Source organism: Typopeltis vanoorti, chromosome 24, assembly GCF_054136105.1.
Source record: "Typopeltis vanoorti isolate ZY-2024b chromosome 24, IOZ_Tvanoo_1.0, whole genome shotgun sequence".
Taxonomy (NCBI): Eukaryota; Metazoa; Arthropoda; class Arachnida; order Uropygi; family Thelyphonidae; genus Typopeltis; species Typopeltis vanoorti.
In genome coordinates, this window is record NC_143572.1 from 54,643,398 (window position 1) to 54,666,927 (window position 23,530).

A 23,530-nucleotide genomic window follows, 5' to 3' on the forward strand; every position below is an offset into this window, starting at 1 on the left:
ACCTTGATTGTTATGATGACCTTGAAAAGGGATATTTCTCATCAAGTATCATTTATCATACTTTATCTAGTATCATACTTTACTGGTCACCCTAACTTCATACACTAATTTCTGATACATACCTGTTGGTAAGTTGCTCTCTAATTCATGCTGCTAATTTATTTTTCATCCCAAACCACTCCATTCTGTTATTTTTCACATGGTATTTTGTTGAATCCCTTAGTAAAATAAAGTTTAGTGAAATACAAGGAAATACTATCATAGAGTAACCACTTCCCTTATCCAATTCACTCATAATTTATCATAAAATGAGAATGGATTAGTAACACAAGACATTCCTTTAACAAAACTTTGCTATTCCTTAGAATATCACTAATGTTTGTCTATCCAATTCTGAATTTGGATTATCAATTTTTTCATGATATTAGTTGCCATTCAAGTGATAATAGTTGGACTGTAATTTGCAGCATCTATTTTGAAGCAAATTATCGGCCTACATCGGTCAGTAGGATTTATTGATTCTTATTACCTTTCTAGCCTATGCTAACACTGAGATGTTCATTACTCTGTAAGCTTCATAGTCCTTTTCTTTTGCTTTTTGTGAGATTCACCATCCATTTAACTCCTGCTGTATTTAATCTTCTAACTCTGGAAACTCAGTCAGATAATGTTTCTAACAAACACCTCTGTATTTTTCATGCTCTGCTGACTTCTTTCCTTTACAACACCCATTTTTAAGTCAGACTTCTGTATGTCTGGTGACCTTCCAGTTCAGAACTGCATAAGTACTCTTACCAGCTGGAGGTAGAAGTATGGTTGCCTCATTTATTATGGATACATTGTCTGATGCTATACTGGATTTACACCTCAGATTTCATTTCCTTTCAGATATTTCAGCTATCACTCTTTCAGCAACTAACTGAATTGGCTTTTTTCCTTTTCCATGTTTTTTTTTTCTTCTGCCCAGTATGTCTCATAATTAAAATCATCCATGATGATTACTCATTTTCTATTCACCAAAGTAATTTCATAATTACGCACCTCTGAAACCCCCCCCCCCCCCCACCTCCCATTCCTCTCTGGCCTATAACAGCATCCAACTATATGTTTAATCCTGTACTTTACATCAGACAATCTCAGTGCAGTCTCTAAAAGTCATCATTACTAATTTCATTTTAGATCACCACAGTGGGATTGGTAATGGCGTTTAAAATTCAGTAAAAAAATTCAGTTCCTTTGCTATCATCCAGTTCACCTTCTGTCTTCTCTTCTTTCCTCTTCATTTTATTCCCATAAATATATCATGATCCAGCAGCCAAGTCTTGGCAATTCCAGTAAGTTTTGGCCACAGTGTATTCACACAGCTAATCATAATCTATTCACAAACTTCTCATTGTTCCTGATGCTGTTTGGTATTAGTGAACAAGTATAATACCAATTGACCACTCATCATATACATATACTGTATTCTCTGTAGTTTATTTTTGATCATTCCCATTTTTACATTTATTCAAATCAGCGTATCTCAGTGCATATTTTCTCATGGTTCCATCTAACATCTCTGATTCTGTTATTAACACCTTCTCCAGACATTTAATTCTAGGTCCATTCAGTTGCATCCTTTTGTCCATCAGAATTACTTTATACACACACGCACACATACACAGTCCCTGAAGAGTTATATTCTACAAACTTTATGTAATTTGAATTTTACATAAGTCAGATGCAATTCCCCACCTGTTAATCACATTGCTTACATCACATTGTTTACAGAATGTAGGTGTGTGTGTGTGCAGTGCAGTATTGCATTATGTTTTAAAGGTTATTTTTGTTAGTTTTTCAGAGAATTCACACACAAATTGCATTTCAATATGTAATTATTAGTGCAAAGTAATATAATACACTATAAATTGTTTGAGAAAATAGAAAAAATTGTAAAAGGTTTAATTTGGCCATTCAACCTTCTGAAATTATCAAGAGATGACTGAATATTGCTTGCTTCTTTTCCTCATAAATCTCTCCATAATAGGTTAAAGGCTAATGCATCATCTATTTCTCTTTGAACTTCTAAGAGTCATGAAGCATTAGAATTCATACAAATACTATATAGCATGTAACCACTAAAAATATAGCATGCCTTGTTGAAAGCGAGACAAAAGAAAATACATGTGTGCAGCATGGGCCTACTTTGCTGAAGACTGCCATTAGATGCCGTGTGAATAACATAGACAGTTTAAGTAAAATTTTTATAATTCACCATTTTCTAGCCTTTTCATGATAGTTTGTGTGAGTCTGAATTTACATAAGTTGGGAACTTCCTGCATATGTTTACATATACACAAGCTGGACATCATTCCTTCTCTCTACTTCTGCACATTGACTCATTTGTTATGTTCTTTTTCAGTTCATTGTGACTCCCTGTCACACTGCAGCAACAGTTTACAGTCTTGATTCTCGCTCTTATTTTTAGCTTCTAGAAGTTCTTTTATGTTTTTTCTCTCTCTCTCTCTCTCTCTGCTTTCTAATGTTGTCAGTCACATAGTGAAACTTAGCTCAACACATATGCTTCCTAATCATAATCACTATAAATACCATAATATCTCCTTTTCGATAAGCTAAACTCTTTCATATTCCTTCTTTCACTTTTATATGTATGTATGTATGTACACACCCGCCAGACACTATATGTTTCTCCATTTTCTCAAGCGCATGCTTTATCTGGTATTGGACCCTATTTATTCCTTCACTTCTACTTCTACTATTATTTTGAAAAGTTCAGTACTCTTTTGCAATCTTCACACACCCCCCTAAACTTTTCATCTTCACTGATGAATACTTACATGCTCTGCATTATACAGAATTGCTCATATTGAACTGTTGAAAAAATGGTATTTTGGCTATCATTATCTTTCACTGTAGTTTTTATTAATAAGTTTTGAAACTTATTAGTAGATATTTGTTTCTTAATCTGTCATTGAAATTATAGACCCAACATGAACACACACACTCTTCACTCAAAGTAAAAATAAACAGCTATAAAACTAATTCAAAACTTACTCTTTATGACAGTGATTAGTTGTTTGTTGTTTCCATTTAACTTTTAAATATTCATAACTCTTAAATTTTAAATAATTAACTCATTCTTTGTTCTAGTTAGGTTAACATAACTTTAGAAAGAAAGATCAGTATGCTCTGGTGAGAGTATTAGATACATCTTTTATGATGACTTCAGCTTACAAAGCAAGGAAGAGGATGTTATGGCATTTGCCATCTGGTTGGAAAGATCTGGTTTATGTACTGCCTAAGATGTGAGGAATATTTATGAGGACTTTTCACCTGATATGATAGGGCTTTTCTTTCCAGAAACTTTAGCTTTTCGTCTTACAAAACATACATATTAACTTCAAAGCTTAATTTGTTTTGGCCTTAATTCTAGCTGTCGTGACGTTCTTTTTTCATGTTGTGTTCTAATCTGCCATCTTGTTTCAAGTCACTCTTATTAATAAAACAACTAATTGCAAATCGATCACCGATCCAAAAGTAGGGAAATTTATAATTATACTGCACCACCCTATTTTTAGATTAGTCTATATAAAACAGTAGGATCAATTCTTAATTAAGTTAGCAGTCTTCTCATTTAGGCCGAAATATTTGCTATTCTACTTGGGGCACCCGCAAGATTCGAATTTTTTATGAACGGTGCAATAAAAGGGAATTCAGGCAAACACAATATTTAGATTAACAAAATAAAACATTTAATATATGATATATAACAAATACAAGAATTCTACTTTTAAATGAAACAATACAAATAACTCAATACATCTTGCTAAGTCACTCATTCCAATTCAATGTTCTAAATTCTAACATACAATTCACAGCTTCAAAATTACAAGCTTTCTTAACTCAAGTTAATAAAACAAAACTTTTCATTTGATCAGTCTGGACATATCTATCAGTTGTACTTAATGTTTAAATTCACAGCAGGCACTAATCAAGGTAGACAATGTTCCAAGCAATCTTATTTCGGACCTTGAACTTCGAAGATACGTTATAGTTAATGTTAGAATAAACAAACATGTATGACTACTCTTACCAGATACAATCTTCACTACATCAATTTATTGTGAGCACACTTACGAATTAACTTATTTAAGCTAGCGGAACACATTAAATAAAATTCTCCAATGCTTTAACTGAACTACTGTTAATCGCGCTTCACTACTCTAAACAACAGCAATAAGGTACTGATATCTTTCCTTGTTTACTTTTCTCCAACTAGTTAAATTCATTATAATTCTTCTCAGGGCAACATAGAATTAAGACGTAATCCTAGACTAACTGGAACTAATCAGAATTTCCCATTGAATGTCCAGTTCTTTATTTATCCGATTACGACATCAATTTTCCTCTACAACAACAGCTGATTTCACTTGCAGCTGAGTATATGATTCACTACGTTTTTGCTCACTTCTCAACACTATTCTCATGAATTTTTGCCCTAAAGAATTTATAATTTTCTTCCACTTCTTTGCTTGTATCCTACCTTCCTTCAGGCTCCGCAAAACTCTCTCCTTTTCTCTAATTCAAATTCTTATTGCCTTTCTTTCTCCTTTTTGTTCCAAGGTCACGCACTCTTCGACTCGTGCTTGTTTATTTCATGCGTCTCCATGACAACAAATGAACGCAAACATTTCGCTAATGTAATACAATGCTCTACTACTACATAAGTGATTACATAACGTTAAATTTTCACAAATAAGAATAAACAGAATATTTGAGCTACTTAATCAGCTTTTTCATTATGTATACAATTAATTATAATACTTTTCGTTACATCATATATATATTTTAGTTATCATAAATTCTACAGATATTGTTTAATAAATTAATAGTAGGTTAAGTTTAGAATAAATATTTAAATAGTAATCCTTAATTAAGGAATAATAAATAATTTTTATACAAATCATGATTAATACATAATAAGTAATGTTAAATGTGAATGAAAAAAAAATAAATTACACAACATAGTTTCATTCACAATTTAACATAGCTATTACCAATACATTCTCAGCATTCATTGTCAACCAATTTATGATAAAAACAAAACAAAACTGGTAAAACAAAAAAGACAGTATGAGAATTGCATTGTTTCAGTGTGGATATTCATACCATTTTATGAAGGGTGTTAAATGTGTGTCCTTTGAGAAATCAGTAACTCATTTTCTTATTGTAGTACCAGAGCTACTCATTAAAGAAATTATTTAGGTTTATGTTTTACCTTCATTAGATAATGGAAATAGTTCAATGATATGGATCTGTTTAGGTGTGCAGATGCAAACACCAGGATGGTTTTGGTATATCATATCCAGTGATAACATAATTTTGTATCTCGTGATATAATGCGAAGATGGTATTATAGTCAAACTTTGTACAAGAGACAATGTTGCTGCATCAGATCTACTCAATAGACATTTGTCTCATTCCTTTGATTAGTTTGACTAGCAAGGGTATTCTTTAGTAAATAATGTGGATCTCCCAGTCATTCCAAGTAGCATAATAGTTCTGGGCTTTCATGTAATGCCATTGTTAAAAAATATATATACAGTCTGTTCTCAGTGTAACCTAGTGAGAACCTGCAGTGAATTTTCTTTGTTGCATTGTGCCTGCAGGGGAGGGATTTGGTCAGTACTTTCAGCAGTTTATAGCTTGAGTTTGTCATAGTTTTTTACTATATTTCCTATAGTGAAAGTAGACAAATTGTTTTTCAAGAATGATATAAATTCTTTCTGTTTATATTTCTCTTGCTCTACACTCTTTCTCTTTCTTTAAATGTATTACTGTAAATTTAAAAATTCCTTGTTGCCTTGAGATATAGCAAAGTGTTAAATATATATGGAATTTAAAAAATATGTATGTGTTATATGTCTTATTTTATTAACTAATAAACTTATTAGTTTATTATTTGTTTCATTAATATTTTGTAGCCTGGACTCACAGAGGATATAAGAAAGAATCTTGGAGAAACAGCTGTTCAGGCAGCTAAAGCTGTTGGTTATGTTGGAGCAGGTATCTTGAATTTACTGTAATTCCATGTTATGTACATTATTTTTACAGCATATTATTTATGTAGTTTAGTTTGGTAAAAGTAATTGACTGTGCTGCAGAATTATAAAAATAATTCCTCCATAGCACACTTGTGGTGAGCTATGGAAATTTTAACAAAGGCTCACATCGTCGAGCAAAAAAAAAAAGCAAAAAAAAGCCATATTTCACACAAAAACTTTTATTAATACAGCTTGTGTACAAATTCCAATCAAAAAGTATGAGAGAAGAATCAACCTCTAAAGGGGCTCGCACGAGCCCCTTATATCTCACCACTGCTCACAAGGACAATGCAGCATTTGTCTTTCAGTTGATAAAGGCCTGCATTCAAATTCTATGTATAGAACGAGGAACCTTTATGAAGACATTTCAGTTTTGAACTGAGGAAGTTTCACATGGAAGGCAAAAATACTACCACCACCATCCCAGATGGTGGTGGTAGTATTTTTCATCTTGCAAACTATTTTGGTTTTTCATCTTGCAAACTATCAGAACAACATTCATGATTAGCAAATGTGATCTATTAGTTCCATAGCCATAGTTACTTTGTTCACTTTCTAATTCCAACCAAACCAAAGATTAATTATGAAGAATGTGAAATATCTAAGATTTCTTTTTAACTGGTATATAAATTTTGGGATTGCTTTAAGGGGCCAAAGCTAGATAACTGGGAGAAGACCTCTACATAGACTTTTGGAGTGCAGAAAACCTGATGTGGCTTCTGATGTAATGTTCTGTCCTCATCTTCCTGTGCCATCCCTTCAGCTGGTATCTATGTGGATGCCGAACACATGAGGCTGGGTTGTCAATTTGGGGTTTAGTTATACAAATTGTATTCTATATTGGCTTAAACCTGAAACATGAAATGTACAATGCAATGAAATGTCATGCTGGCTTGGATGTTACTTAGTTAAACAAGATCCTATTTTTTTCCATCAGGGAATCAGGATGAATATTGAAAATTGTACTGGAACAAATTCAATGTCAGGAGAATTCAAGACGGTATCAATTCAAGGGGTGACTGAAACAAAAAAAGACAAACTCTGGTGAGATGTTTCTGAGCAATAAATACAAAAATGTTATATTCAGGCAATGACAATCAAGTAAAAGAAGGAGTAGCCATAGTATTCAACACAAAATACGAGGCTAATCTTCTTGAATGGCAGTCAGTCTCAAGTAGGTACTGTGGGCAAATATGAGAATGGGGAACTGGACAATGAGACTTATTTGTGCCTATGGTCCCACAGAAGGTTCTACTAAGGTAGAAGTGGAGGAATTTTTTGAGGCTTTAGAAAAAGCAACTGACACAATGAAAAAGGAAAAGTTGGTCCTTGTTGGGGATCTAAATAGCAGAGTAGGAAATGATTGTGAGACATACAAAAATATTTTGGGAAAATTTGGAGAAAAGAGCAAAGCTAATAATAATAATGGCAAATATCTGTTGGATTTCTGCTCAGGACATGGACTGGTTAGTACTGTTATATCTCCTTTTTCTATCTTTATACTTTCGTTATCTATATTATACTAATATACTTCCTTAAGAATACCTTACTTAACTTCACTTAAGAATGCTTCCTTTTCGGACACTGGCAAATTTATTTTTTATTGCTGTGCCAGCCAGAGTCCTATAATATGAGCTTATTCAAAATTCAGGGAATATTCCTAGATTAATTGGCACTCATTCTAATATACACTAAATAGATACTGGTTCTAATTTCAGTCATGGCCAATAATCTATTTTTTAACTCTAACACTCTCATTAAATTCCCTCCCGCTATGGTTCTAAGTTTTTGCAAGTGGTAATTTGAATTCTCGAATCAAGCACGAATCAGGCATATACAACAAAACATGTTTATTGGAACAAATTACACTTTACAGCTATAATTGGAATATGATGCTAAGCTTTTTCAAAATCTCTTGCTAAGTTAGTTATTCAATACTAATATAACAGAACACTCATAGATTAACTTGGTAATCTCACACAAACTATAAAACATTAAATCTAGCTAATTATGTTACTCAAAAGTCAAACTCTTATTTCATGCTACATTAAAATACAATTCTCAACACGTTACTATTCTGGTAAAATTCATCTACAAAGTTTCAAATTCACATGTAATCTCACTCACATGCACTAAAGTTTCACTATTGATATTCCTTTGTTTATCAGAATTACTCTATCTCAAATTACAAATCCTTATTATAGTCCACTATGAATTGTCCACTTAATATGATCTAACACTAAATTCTGTCTCATTCAAACATACAGTAAAGGTCTTTACGTTACCCAATCTTTTTCTTCCGAAGGTCTGTTAACGGCCACGTGTTTTCAGGTCCTCCTTCGATCGGTTGCTTCCACAATAGGCTTACGACTATGCCGTCCGTTTTACATTCTTCCTGGACTCGAACTTCTCACTGCCTCGATACAGCGAATTCTCTGCTCCTACTTGAGTGGGACATCCCTCTCGCTTGTCCCTACTCTACCCGCTAGTCAGGAATCCTCGAAGTGAAATCGGGAACAACCAGAAAAAAGTCCTGCATTATCGCGTACATTCGCTTATATTTCGTCCCTTCTTTCCCATACGACCCTTCGTCTTCATGCCCCTAAAGTGATCCTCCAAGTCCTAGCTGCCATTAGGTGCTGTGTTCCAGGAATCCCACTTGCGTCATATTACTCGTATGTTTTAGCTGGCGACATTACGGCCGATATGTGCATATGTAACTCGACCTTTGCACTCATTCTCTTAACTTCTTTGGCGACTTATTAAGTTTAATACAGCTTAATGGGACAAGATTATGCTACAATTTCCTTATTAAAAGTCATTAATCCTATAATCCTTCAGTTTAACTTTCAACTACAAGATTTTTCTAGTGCGATTTACATGTTATTACATAAAATTCCTTTACAACAAAATTCAGAAATGTGTGCTGTCAACCAGGTATTATTTGAGTTAGCCAAATTCTTATGTTAGATTCTGAATGAATAATTTCTCAAAAATCGTCCATTCAAGATCTAACATTACTAACACCACGTTCCAACATAAAAATGTGCACAAATTCACATGGAGAGAAGAGGCAAGGAATAAGAAAAGTCTCATTGACTATGTTATTGTTGATAGTGATGTTTTCTCCCTAGTGCAGGACACCAGAGTGTACAGAGGATTTGAAATTGGAAGTGATCACTATTTAGTCTTGAGCAGGATAAAATTGAATTTCATATTGAAAAGAATAACATGTAAGAAAGTTTTAAAGTGAATCAAAGTTGAGAAGCTCTCAGATGTGAACTGTAGACTAAAATACACAAAGATTATTGAAGAAAAAATGAAAGAGTTTGAGAACAGGAATCAAGCCTTGGAGATTCAGTGGCATGCCTTGAAGAAAACCCTGATTGATTCAGCTAGAGAGGCATGGATAAAAAAATTAGAACTCCATGGTGGACACAAGAAGTTAAAGAGGCAGTGAAGGAAAAGAAAAAAGCATATCAAAAGTTCCTGGCAAATAAGTCAGCTTGTGCTCTTAGAGAATACAGAGACAAATGCAAGAAAGCTAAACACAGTGTAAAACTAGCTAAACAAAAGTCATGGGAGGACTTTGGCAAGAATATAGAAAATAAATATCAAGAAGGTGGCAAAATATTCTGGAGGTTGTTGAAGAAGCTTAGGAATGGAGGAAAGAGTGCTGTAAAAGGAGTTAGAGATGATAAAGGTGACATGAAAACGGAAGAAAAAGATATCCTTGAAGTATGCAGTAATTACTTTGAAAAACTACTAAGTGAAACAAGCAGTGATGACAGCACAGTGGTAAAAAACACTGACCAGGCATGCAGTCAGGAATACATATCCATACTTGAAGTAGAAAAAGCCATCAAAGGCTTAAAATGTGGAAAGGCAGCAGGAGTAGATGATATTCAACCAGAAATGCTGAAGTATGGTGGTATAAAAGTCTTGCAATGGCTGCACTACATAGTTCAGATGGCCTTGACAGAGGGATGAATTCCTGATGATTGGAGTAGCGCTCGCATAGTACCCATATATAAAAAGGGAAATAAAACTGAATGTGAGAATTACAGAGGTATTTCCCTACTGAGTATTCCTGGCAAGATCTATGCAAGTATACTTGAGAAACGATTGAGAAGAATTGTGGAAGAAAAGCTAGGTGAAGAACAAGCTGGATTCAGGCCAAATAGAGGCTGTCAGGATCAGATCTTCACTTTACGACAAATAGTCGAGAAAGCATGGGAATATAACAAAGATCTGTATTTAAGTTTTGTTGATTTGGAAAAGGCATATGACAAGATGCCAAGAGAGAAGCTATTCAACACGCTACAGTTATATGGTGTCAATGGGGCATTATATCAAGTAATATTTAGTCTTTAATTGAGTTGCAAGTCGGCAGTTAGAATTGAAGGAAGTACAGGAAGATGGTTTAATGTTAAATCTGGTGTGAGACAAGGATGTACATTATCCCCTCTGTTATTCATTATCTATATGGATCGCATTATGAAGGAAAGTGGTATTAAACATGATATCAAAATTGGAGATGTTAATGTCAGCTCTTTGCTTTATACGGACGATGTTATACTTCTAAATAAATCCGCTACAAGTCTGCAAGATTCTCTGACTAAATTGAATAGCTGTTGTAATAGATATGGTATGAAGGTCAGCAATAAAAAGACAAAGACAATGAAAATAGGCAGAATCATTGAAAATGTCAACTGTGTTGTGAATGGAGAACCTGTGGAACAAGTAAAACATTTCAGCTACTTAGGCACAATTTTTACTGAAGATGGTAAACTAAATATAGAAATAGACAACAGAATCAGCAAAGCTGGTATCGTGGGAAGTCAATTGAATAAATTCATATGGAATAAGAAAGAAATTAGTCGGAACACTAAATTAGCTGTATACAAGACTGTGTTCAAACCAGTTTTAACTTATGGATCTGAGAGCTGGGTCAGAAGTAAAACACTTGACCAAAGACTAGAGACCGCAGATATGAGAGTCCTGAGAAAGATTAGAGGCGTGAACAGATGGCATCAATGGCAATATCATATTAACGAAGATATTAGGAAAGAACTTAACATTGTCAGCATCCAGGAATGCGTTAGCAGAGCTAATCTCGGTTGGTATGGTTACTTAAACAGAATGGGCAACGAAAGATTAGCAAAACAGGTGTTCTCTGCCAGGTTGGCAGCAAAACGACCCAGAGGAACACCAAGACATAGGTGGATTGATACAGTACAAAGTGCCTTAGACGATAGAAATATAAGATCTGATAATGTTGGAGTTTTGACAAGTAACAGACTGATTTGGATAAAAATTGTAGATAGGAAGTTAGTAATGATGTAATTTTTTTCATGTAGTACTATCATATCCTGTACACCTCTTGAGGGTACATGGCAGGAATTTGATGATGATGATGATTATCATTTATTTTGAATCCATTTAAGGAAATATATGATAGCCCTAATCGAATCAAGCGTTGTCATCCTGAATGAGTTCTGGAAATGCATATAGCTTCAGAAATAATGATAAATTTAAATTGGAGGATGGTAACATTTAATTTTTCATGTTGTTAGATTTTTATGCTATGTTTTGAGGAAATAGTATTATTCAATTTTTTTTTCTTATTTTTATTCTTTAGGAACAGTAGAATTCATTATGGATCGAAATTATAATTTTTATTTTATGGAGATGAATACACGATTACAAGTTGAACATCCAGTTACAGAGATGGTAACAGGAGTTGATTTAGTTGAGTGGCAGCTCCAGGTAGTTTTCAATTACATTGAATTTTCTGTTTTCCTGTTCTAATTTTTAAAGTGCATTTATACAGTAGATAGCTTTTGTTTTTACCTACTGAAATTTAAATATAAAAAACAAAGTAGGAATTCCTTGTTTTATATGGTTAATGCATCCCATTAAAACATGTTAAACAAATATAAACAATGAAAATATTGTAATTCTGAGAAATGTGATGTGAAGAAGTGTTGTGTCCATCTATTTGTTTCTTAATTAAAGTGTCCAGAAATGGTAATTGGTTTCTTTCTGAATTTCTGAAGTGAATTTAATTTTGCGGTGCAAAGAGTTGATCTTACTTTGAAAATCAAACAGATCTTTTTCAGTTTTTTCCAAAGAAAACCAATTACCATTTCTGGACACTTTAATTAAGAAACAAATAGATGGATGCATCAGCCTTACAATCTATCGCAAACCGACCAATACAAGTAGATTCTTGCACTTCACTTCTTTACACCACATTTCTCAGAAACTTAGCATTGTATACATGCTAAAAAATTGAACATTGTAATTCATTAATGGCTTTCAGCATCTTTACTACATTTTTTTAAAAAATACATTTGTATTTATTTTTTAACACTAATATAACCATAACAAATAATAAAATGTTTGAAATATTTGAAAATTTATAATATACATTATGCATTGTTTAATTATAATAATTATACATACTCTCTTCTTTTCGCTTAAAAGAAGAGAGTGTGAGGAATCATTTTAGGGAGAAGGTGTTAGAGAGGATTTCAGATGGACTGGAAAGTGTACAAGATTGGTGGAAACATAATTCAAAAGTAATCCTGAGCTGTGCAATCGAGGTGCTTGGTGAGACATCTGGAAAGATTACAAAGCAGAAGGAGGGTTGTTGGTGGAATAATAATGTACAAGTGGCAGTGACAGCTAAGAGGAAGGCATAGCAGAAGTGGGATGAGTCAAGAGTGGAAGAGGACAGAGAGGTGTACAGAGAGAGAAAGCAAGAAGCCAAGAGAGTTGTGGCACAGGCGAAGGCCATGGCATATCAAGATCTGTATGATCAATTAGAAACAAAGGAAGGACAGAGAAAAATTTACCAACTAGCGAAATGTAGAAATAAAGCAGTAAAGGACATCTTACATGTGAGGCAGATCAAAGATGCTGAAGGAAGAGTATTATGGAGAGATGTGGACATAAGAAACAGATGGAGAATATACTTTGAGGGACTTTTGAATGAGGAAAATGCAAGCATTCACAGAGAAGATGGGCAGCCTTCTGAGGGGATGGTGCAGAACATCAATACAGTGGAAGTGATGGAGGCCATGAACAGGATAAGGAATGGAAAATCAGTGGGCCCTGACAGGATTCCAGTGGAGGCATGGAAAGCACTGGAGGAAGAGGGAATTGACCTGCTGCGGGACCTGTTCATGAAAGTTTGCCAACAGGAAAATATACCTGAGGAATGGAAGGAGAGTACTCTTGTTCCCATCTACAAGGGTAAAGGGGATTCACGAGACTGTAAAAATTACAGAGGAATAAAGTTGATGTCCCACACAATGAAAATCCTAGAAAGGATTCTTGATGGAAGATTGAGGAAGGAGGTGGAGATTACAAAGGAACAATTTGGCTTCATGCCTCGTAGATCAACAACAGATGCTGTCTTTGGGTTACGGCAGATGATGGAAAAGTTTCGAGAGAAACAACGGGAGCTACATCTGGCATTTATTGATCTGGAGAAAGCATACGATAGAGTGCCAAGGCAGGAAGTCTGGAGGTGTCTGAGGGAGAAGAAGGTTCTGGAGAAATATGTCAGGTTGGTGCAGGAGATGTACAGAAATGTGAAGACAAGTGTTCGGACCTGTCTGGGACAGACAGAAAGTTTTCAAGTAACAGTTGGCTCGCATCAAAGGTCAGCATTAAGTCAGTTTCTGTTTAATATTGTGATGGAGGTGGTAACAGAGGAGGTGAGAGAAGATGCACCTTGGACAATGTTGTATGCAGATGACATCTTGCTGTGTGCAGATTCAAGAGAAGAAGCAGGAACTAAACTGGAAAGATGGAGAAAAGTACTGGAAGAGAGAGGTATGAGACTGAGCAGAAGTAAGACAGCATATGTGTTGCACAGTGGGCGGCGGACAGGAGACAGATCTAGAGCTGGAAAGAAATGTCATCAGGAAAGTTGAGGGACTTTAGATACTTAGGTTCAACAGTAGAAGAAGATGGAGGAGCTGAGAAGAAAGTGGGATGCAGGATACAAGCGGGTTGGAGGAACTGGAGAGAGATGGCTGGAGTGTTATGCGATAAGAGGATGCTGATCAATCTGAAAGGCAAACTCTATAGGACAGTATTGAGGCTAGCTATTATGTATGCTATGGAAACTGTGGCCTTGAGGAAAAATAACATCAGCAGGACATCATAAGTAGCAGAGATGAGAATGCTTAGGTGGATGTGCAGTGTGACCAGAAAGGATCGTCTGAGAAATGACTGTGAGCGGAACAGTGAAAGTTATGAACTTAGGAGCGATGATACAGGAGGCAAGGTTGAGATGGCTTGGTCATGTGATGAGGAGGGAGGACGAATATGTGGGAAGAAGGGTCATGCAGATGGATGTGCAAGGAAGGAGGAAGCGTGGGCGGCCAAAGAAGAGATGGAGGGAGCTGGTAGAAGAGGACTTGAGGATGAAGAATTTGGATGTGGTGACAGCCCAAAACAGGAGGATGTGGAGGAGATGCATCATCAACAGTGACCCCACTTAAGTGGAAGAAGCTGCAGAAGAAGAAGAATACATACAGGTATATTTAAAAGAAAATATGAGAAACATTTGAATAAAGTAGTTTGCACTGGCTTTTGCTTCTTTTTCTGTTATGTACATTTTGTGGTAACAGCTTGTAGCTTTGTTCATATTCCAGCAGACTTGTGTACTTAAGGTTAGGGTCAGCATCGATAACTTGTTGTTTTAAAGTTTCAGTGGCTCAAAACAATGATTGAAATTCTTTTAAAGTTATGTCCTTGGGTACATTTTTTTCAGTATCACAATTATATTGTTCTTCATATTCACTTTGTTCATTGATGTTAATGGAGACATTTTCACTCAAATGTTTTGAATGCATGTTGAATAATTCCCCATACATTTACAGTGTCCATTTCATTTAAGCCTACTTCATTCCCAACGCTACCTATTTCTTCAACAACAGAATCCATTTGTTGGGTAAACACGATTACCATGTATTTTCTGCAGAAATTTAAAAGAGGATGTTAAGACAATGTATTACGTTATATACTATGTTTGGCTCTACAATGAAACTTTGTTTTGCTTGCATATATGCAGTATAGTGTCTACAGGAGAAGAGTGTGTTTCATTATGTAGAGTAGTTTCATTCCAGTTGCTTCTAATTACACTAAAAGTAACTAATTATAGTACATAGACTCTAATTGTCTCTGTACTGTATTTAGTGATACATTAAAGCTTTGCTGGCCTCAAGGTATAAATGAAAGGTAGCAATGAAACTACTGGATAGTTCCAGTAGTTTCATCTAGCATCTGTGTTGGTGAGTTTTTAATCCATGCTAAATACATTGGGATATCAATTTATTAACCATGTTAATTTGAAATGCATGTAATTAGAAACTGCATAGATTCCTGTATCTAATTTTTATTAACTCATCAAATTCTTGATATTGTACTCTCAGGTGGTGTACAGGATGTTATGATAGTACTACATGAAAAAGTTACACCATTCCTAACTTTTGATCACCAACATTCCTTCAAATTAATCTGTTATCTGTCAAGACGCCAACATTATCAGATCTTAAAATTTCTGTCTTCTGAGTCACTTTTTGCTGTATCAATCCATCTACCTCTTGGTCTTCCTCTGAGCATTTTCCTGCCAACCTGGCAAAGAAATTTTTCCTCTCCTATTCTGTTTAAGTGACCATACCATCTGAGATTAACTCTGCTAACACATTCCTGAATGCTAACAATAGCAAGTGTTTTCTTAATATCCTCATTTTTAATACAATACTGCAATTGTTGTCATCTGTTCACTCCACTAATCTTATTCAGAACTCTCATATCTGTGGTCTCTAGTGTTGATCAAGTGCTTTATTTCTAACCCAGCTCTCAGATCCATAAGTTAAAATTGGTTTGAACAATGTCTTCTATATAGCTAATTTAGTGTTCTGACTAATTTCTTTCTTATTCCATATAAATTTATTCAGCTGACTTCCTACCATACCAGCTTTGCTAATTCTGTTGTCTGTTTCCATATTTAATTTGCCATCTTCACTAAAATTTTTGCTTAAATAGCTGAAATGTTTTACTTGTTCTATAGGTTCTCCATTCATAATGCAGTTGATGTTTTCAATTTTTCTCCTTATTTTCATTATTACTTTTTATTGTTGATTTTCATATCAAATTTATTACAACAGTTATGCAATTTAGTCAAGGAATCTTGCTGACTTGTACTGGATTTATTCAGAAGTATAACATCATCTGCTTAAACTAAAGAGCTAAGGTTAGCATTGCCAATTTTGATAACAGATTTAATACCACTTTCCTTCATAATGTGATCTGAGATAATGAATAATAATGGAGTTTATGTACACCCTTCTCTCACATTTGATTTAATACCATCTTTCTTTATTTCCTTCAATTCTAACTGCAGAATTAGCATTTTTATTAAGTTGTATTGATCAGACCATTGAAAGATAAATGGCTTAACTGTGTTGGATAATGCCTGCAATCATTTAAAAGTAAGGAGATATAGAGCTTTCAGATTCCCCCCCCCCCATTGCATTTTGGATTAATTTTTCTTTTACAGTTTTCAAGGAAATTTTAAGGAAACTTATTTAAAGTCAGAATACATGATACATTATGATAAAATCATAATGCATTTTGATCAGCCTTGATAGAAATTACTTCATCATAAAAATTATTATTATAGAATAAATAGTTGTTCATTATGTTTATAATTTATTACATGAAACCAGTCTTGAACCTCAGTGTGTTCTAAAATGCACAATTCCATAAACCAGATATCATCTTGGTTACCCACTGCTGGATCTTTCACTTGTCTTCTCTGAACCCAGTTACCATACTGAGCACAGTAACCAACATGTGGTAAAACTACATCTTGGTTATTGTTTACCAGAGCCTTATAAAGTGGAAGAAAAACTTCAGGATTGGGGTAAGGTAGTACAACACTGGGAAACTCGTCCAGTCCTGAAGATACTTTCAGGCACAAACTTTGTTTGCTCACCCTTGGATAAAGGATTAAACTAAATTTATTATAGTCCCAAGTGAAAAATAAACTTTCAACATCTTTCTCTAAATCCAGAGTAATTTAATAAAAAGGTGGCACACCGTTTGGCAACTCCTATAGGTAGAGATGACCTTGCTAATGCTTCTGCCTGGTATATCCACTTGAGCCTGGCTCTCACTGAAGAGACCTCGATAAAGGTCGAAACTAGTCTGGGTAGTGGCCCTCTCCTTAATGCATAACATTATACACATCCGCAAGGATATGTGTTTTGCATTATGGGAGATACTGAGATAGGAGTGATGTTAGCTTGCTCCACCTTTGCAATGAGTTGCCTGGTGTTGTACTACCTTACCTCAGTCCTGAAGATACTTTCAGGCGCAAACTTTGTTTGCTCACACTTGGATAAAAGGATTAAACTAAATTTATTATAGTCTGACCAAATGAAAAATAAACTTTCAAGATCTTTAAAGGGATGGTGACAAAAAAAAAAAACCCTACAGTCATATTCTAAGAAAGTAATGAACACAAGAAACAGTTAAGAAATACATGCGATGAATATAAACCATTTTGTGTGATGAGACTCAGAGTGCTAGGCTGTTATGTTTGCTAAAATTGGAAAATTTTAGTTAGTTGATAAATTTTGCATGCCTCCTATATAATACCAAATTTATCAAAATCCATTGAATGTTCTAGAGAAGAAAACTGTGAAACCATAATAATCATTCTTGTATTATTAAATAATAATAATAATAATCATCATCATCAAATTCCTGCCATGTACCTTCAAGGGGTGTACAGGATATGATAGTACCACATGAAAAAATTACATCATTACTAACTTCTTTTCTACAATTTTCCTCCAAATCAGTCTGTTACCTGTCAAGACTCCAACATTATCAGATCTTATATTTCTATTGTCTAAGGCACTTTGTACCGTATCAATCCACCTATGTCTTGGTCTTCCTCTGGGTCGTTTTCCTGCCAACCTGACAGAGAACACTTGTTTTGCTAATCTTTCCTCTCCCATTCTATTTAAGTGACCATACCACCTGAGATTAGCTCTGCTAACGCATTCCTGGATGCTGACAATGTCAAGTTCTTTCCTAATATCCTTGTTTTTAATATGATATTGCCATTGATGCCATCTGTTCACGCCTCTAATTGACTCTCATATCTGCGGTCTCTAGTCTTTGGTCAAGTGTTTTACTTCTGACCCAGCTCTCAGATCCATAAGTTAAAACTGGTTTGAACACAGTCTTGTATACAGCTAATTTAGTGTTCTGACTAATTTCTCTCTTATTCCATATGAATTTATTCAATTGACTTCCTACCATACCAGCTTTGCTGATTCTGTTGCCTATTTCAATATTTAATTTACCATCTTGGAAATCGCCTCAAGATAACCAACATAACATTGTCAGAAATCAAATTGATTATATACTGATAAATAAAAGATTCCACAGTAGTATAAAGAGTGCAAAGACTTATCCTGGAGCAGATATCTCATCAGACCACAATCCCATAGTTGCAGAAGTATGTCTTAGATTAAAATCAGATAAAAAATCACAAAAGAAGAAAAAGGAAATTGATGTAGAAAAACTGAAAGACCCGAACATAAATAAAAGTGCCAAGACACAGCTTAACCTGCGATTACACAGATTAACATAGAAGAAAATAAAAGTGTGGAATCTCTTTGGAATAGCTTAAAGAATGCCATCGTAACAACAAGTATTGAAGAAGTAGGTTATGTGAATAATATAAAACAACAGGAATGGATGACAGATGAGATTCTTTCTCTTATTGATACAAGAAGAATGTACAAAAACAAAGACCTTGCCAGGTATACAGAAACACATAACATCATCAAGAAAAAAATAAAAGAAGCCAAGGAAAATTGGATGAAAAATTTATGTACTGAAATTGAATTGCTTCAGAAGAAACATAATTTCAATCTGTATAAGAAAATCAACGAAATTTCTGGAAAACTGAGGAAAAAGCAAATAGTGTCTCTAAGAGACGAAAATGGAAAAATAGTTCTAGAAGAAGAGAATAAAGATTTGTATAAAATATGTAACAGAACTTTTCAATGATACTAGACAGAAGCCTATAAATATAAAAGATAACATTCAAGGACCAGCAATCATGAAATGCGAAATAGAGAATGCTATACTAACAAGTAAAACAGGAAAAGCCAGTGGACCAGATGGTGTGCAAACAGAATTTTTTAAATTAATAGAACCAGATAACATCAAACTTCTTGAAAAACTATTTAATAAAATATATGAAAGTGATGAATTTCCATCAGATTGGCTCAAATCTACATTTATCACTGTCCCAAAGAAACCCAAAGCGAATTCCTGTGGTGATTTCCGACTTATTAGTCTAATGAGCCAAACATTAAAAAATATTTTTGAAAGTAATTCAGAATCGTATTTATAGAAAAAGTGAAGAAACTCTAAGTGAAACACAATTCGGCTTTCGGAATGGTTTTGGTACTAGAGAGGCCCTTTTCTGTACCCAAATATTGATACAAAAATGCATAGAAAAACAGAAATCTGTCTTTATGTGTTTCATAGATTTTGAAAAAGCATTCGACAAAGTCAGACACACTAACTTAATAGAAGTCCTTCAACAAATAAGGCTAGATGAACAAGACATAAGACTAATAACAAATCTGTATTGGAATCAGTCAGCTACCGTTCAATTAGACAACATTACCACCAGTGATATTAACATCAAAAGAGGAGTGAGACAAGGATGTGTGCTCTCACCACTCCTGTTCAACATATATGCAGAGGTAATCTTTAAAAAAGCATTGGAAGAATGTTCAGAGGGAATCATAATAAATGGAAAGATTGTTAACAACCTTCGATATGCAGATGACACCGTGCTAATTGCAGATAATATTATGGATCTCCAAAAACTCGTTGACAGAGTATACATAGAAAGCGAAAGAATGGGAATAAATATAAACATCAACAAGACAAAATACATGATCATCAGCAAACATCCAGCCTCATCAATGAAACTGACACTCAATGGGAAAAATATTGATCAAATGTCAAGATATAAATATCTTGGTTGCTGGCTTAATGAAACGGTGGGATCCAGAAATAGATATAAAGACAAGGATTGAAGTTGCACGGCAGTCCTTCATGAAAATGAGAACACTATTCTGCAATAAAGACCTAAACATGGAAGTCAGATGCCGAATGCTGAAATGCTACTACGTGTGGTCTATTCTGCTCTATGGAGTTGAAACATGGACATTGAAGGCAACAACCATCAAGAAAATCGAAGCCTTTGAGATGTGGCTATACAGAAGAATGCTAAAGATCTCATGGACAGAAAAAATTACCAATGAAAATGTCTTAAAATCCATTGGCAAAGCTAAACATCTGGTACAAATAATCAAGAAACGAAAAACATCATATCTTGGCCACATCATGAGAAACAGCAAATACCAACTTCTACAAACTGTTTTGATAGGAAGAATTGGTGGCAAAGGAACTAGAGGAAGAAAAAGAATATCATGGTTTGACAACATCAAGACGTGGACAGGAAAGAGTAGTGCACAACTGCTTAGATTAGCACAAGAGCGCAGTTTTTTCGCCAAGATGGTCACTGACCTTCGATAGAAGATAGCACAATAAGAATTTACCATCTTCACTAAAAATCGTGCCTAAGTAGCTGAAATGTTTTACTTGTTCCACAGGTTCTCCATTCACAACACAGCTGACATTTTCAATGATTCTGCCTATTTTCATTGTCTTTGTCTTTTTATTGCTGACCTTCATACCATATCTATTACAACAGTTATTCAATTTAGTCAGAGAATCCTGCAGACTTGTAGTGGATTTATTTAGAAGTATAATATCATCCACATAAAGCAAAGAGCTGACATTAACATCTCCAATTTTGATATCATGTTTAATACCACTTTCCTTCATAATGTGATCCATATAAATAATGAATAATAGAGGAGATAATGTACATCCTTGTCTCACACCAGATTTAACATTAAACCATCTTTCTATACTTCCTTCAATTCTAACTGCTGACTTACAACTCAAATAAAGACTAAGTATTGCTTGATATAATGCCCCATTGACACCATATAACTGTAGTGTAGTGAATAGCTTCTCTCTTGGCATCTTGTCATATGCCTTTTCTAAATCGACAAAACTTAAATACAGATCTTTGTTATATTCCCATGCTTTCTCGACTATTTGTCATAAAGTGAAGATCTGATCCTGACAGCCTCTATTTGGCCTGAATCCAGCTTGTTCTTCACCCAGCTTTTCTTCCAATTCTTCTCAATCGTTTCTCAAGTATACTTGCATAGATCTTGCCAGGAACACTTAGTAGGGAAATACCTCTGTAATTCTCTAATTTATTTTCCATTTTATATATGGGTACTATGAGAGCTCTACTCCAATCATTGGAAATTCGTCCCTCTGTCCAGGCTTTCTGAACAATGCAGCGCACCTACTGTAAGACTTTTATACCACCATATTTCAGCATTTCTGGTCGAATATCATATAGTCCTGCTGCCTTTCCACATTTTAAGCCTTTGATGGCTTTTTCTACTTCAAGTATGGATATGTATTCCTGACTACATGCCTGGTCAGTGTTTTTTACCATTGTGCTGTCATCACTGCTTGTTTCATTTAGCAGTTTTTCAAAGTAATTACTCCATACTTCAAGGATATCTTTATCTCCCGTTTTCATGTCACCTCTATCATCTCTAATTCCTTTTACAGCACGCTTTCCTCCATTCCTAAGCTTCTTCAACAACCTCCAGAATATTTTGCCACCTTCTTGATATTTATTTTCTATATTCTTGCCAAAGTTCTCCCATGACTTTTGTTTGGCTAGTTTTACACAGTGTTTAGCATTCTTGCATTTGTCTCTGTATTCTCTAAGAGCACATGCTGATTTATTTGCCAGGAACTTTTGATATGCTTTCTTCTTTTCCTTCACTGCCTGTTTAACTTCCTGTGTCCACCATGGAGTTCTAATTTTTCTATCCTTGCAGACAACTTCACCACATGCCTCTCTAGCTGAATCAATCAGGGCTTTCTTCAAGGCTTGCCACTGAATCTCCAGGGTTTGATTCCTGTTCTCAAACTCTTTCATTTTTTCTTCAATAATCTTTGTGTATTTTAGTCTACTGTTCACATCTGAGAGCTGCTCAACTTTTATTCGCTTTAAAAACTTTCTTACATGTTATTCTTTTCAATATGAAATTCAATTTTATCCTGCTCAAGACTAAATAGTGATCACTTCCAATTTCAAATCCTCTGTACACTCTGGTGTCCTGCACCAGGGAGAAAACATCACTATCAACAATAACATAGTCAATGAGACTTTTCTTATTCCTTGCCTCTTCTCTCCATGTGAATTTGTGCACATTTTTATGTTGGAATATGGTGTTAGTAATAACCGGTCCATGTCCTGAGCAGAAATCGAACAGATATTTGCCATTATTATTAGCTTTGCTCTTTTCTCCAAATTTTCCCAAAATATTTTTGTATGTCTCACAATCATTTCCTACTCTGCTATTTAGATCCCCAACAAGGACCAACTTTTCCTTTTTCATTGTGTCAGTTGCTTTTTCTAAAGCATCAAAAAATTCCTCCACTTCTACCTTAGTAGAACCTTCTGTGGGACCATAGGCACAAATAAGTCTCATTGTCGAATTCCCCATTCTGATATTTGCCCACATTACTCTACTTGAGGCTGCCTGCCATTCAAGAATATTAGCCTCGTATTTTGTGCTGAATACTATGTCTACTCCTTCTTTTCCTTGATCGTCATTGCCTGAATATAACATTTAAATAATAATAATAATGGATTTAAGAAAATGTGTTTAAGTATAGTTTAGTGATGTTTGCATAAGTAAAAATTATAAAGTTTGGGGACCAGTCTATACTTCTAAAAAAAGGAAAATATTGGGGGGAAAGGGAATAGATTATAAATTGAAAACTATTCCCTTTCCCCCCAATATTTTCCTTTTTTTTAGAAGTTCAGAAACTGCAGTTTTGCAAAGCAAATGGCTCTGCAAAACTGCAGAGCCATTTGCTTTGCAATGGACATACTTAAATGTGTGTGTTATTTAATTTACAGTACTCTTAATGTATTGATTAATATATTGTGGCTTAAACGAAAGTTTTATTTAAGTTACTTCATGTAGACTGACCAACCTGTTTGGCCAAATGGTTGGCATATTCACTCTCCAGCCAAGGCTGCAGGTTTGAATCCTGGCATGGAATGTTTGTGATTGTCCTACTAACTGTTTATTGAAAGGTCATCTGCAACCCTACTACTCTTTCTAGCAAGAAGACTTCACTCCCAAAACCCATTGAGGTACAGGAGTGACCATACAGTGTCAAAATGA

The 23,530-nt window shown here is 34.7% G+C and overlaps 1 protein-coding gene across 2 annotated transcripts in view; it reads left to right on the forward strand.

The window, feature by feature from the left end:
- Window positions 1-23,530, forward strand: part of Mccc1 (Methylcrotonoyl-CoA carboxylase 1) — a 126,793-nt gene that overhangs the window by 47,367 nt on the left and 55,896 nt on the right. For both annotated transcript variants that reach the window (XM_090414195.1, XM_090414197.1), the window contains exons 8-9: window positions 5,988-6,069; window positions 11,749-11,876. In XM_090414195.1, coding sequence (XP_090270321.1) covers window positions 5,988-6,069; window positions 11,749-11,876 — 210 coding nt within the window. The remainder of the gene's footprint in view (window positions 1-5,987; window positions 6,070-11,748; window positions 11,877-23,530) is intronic.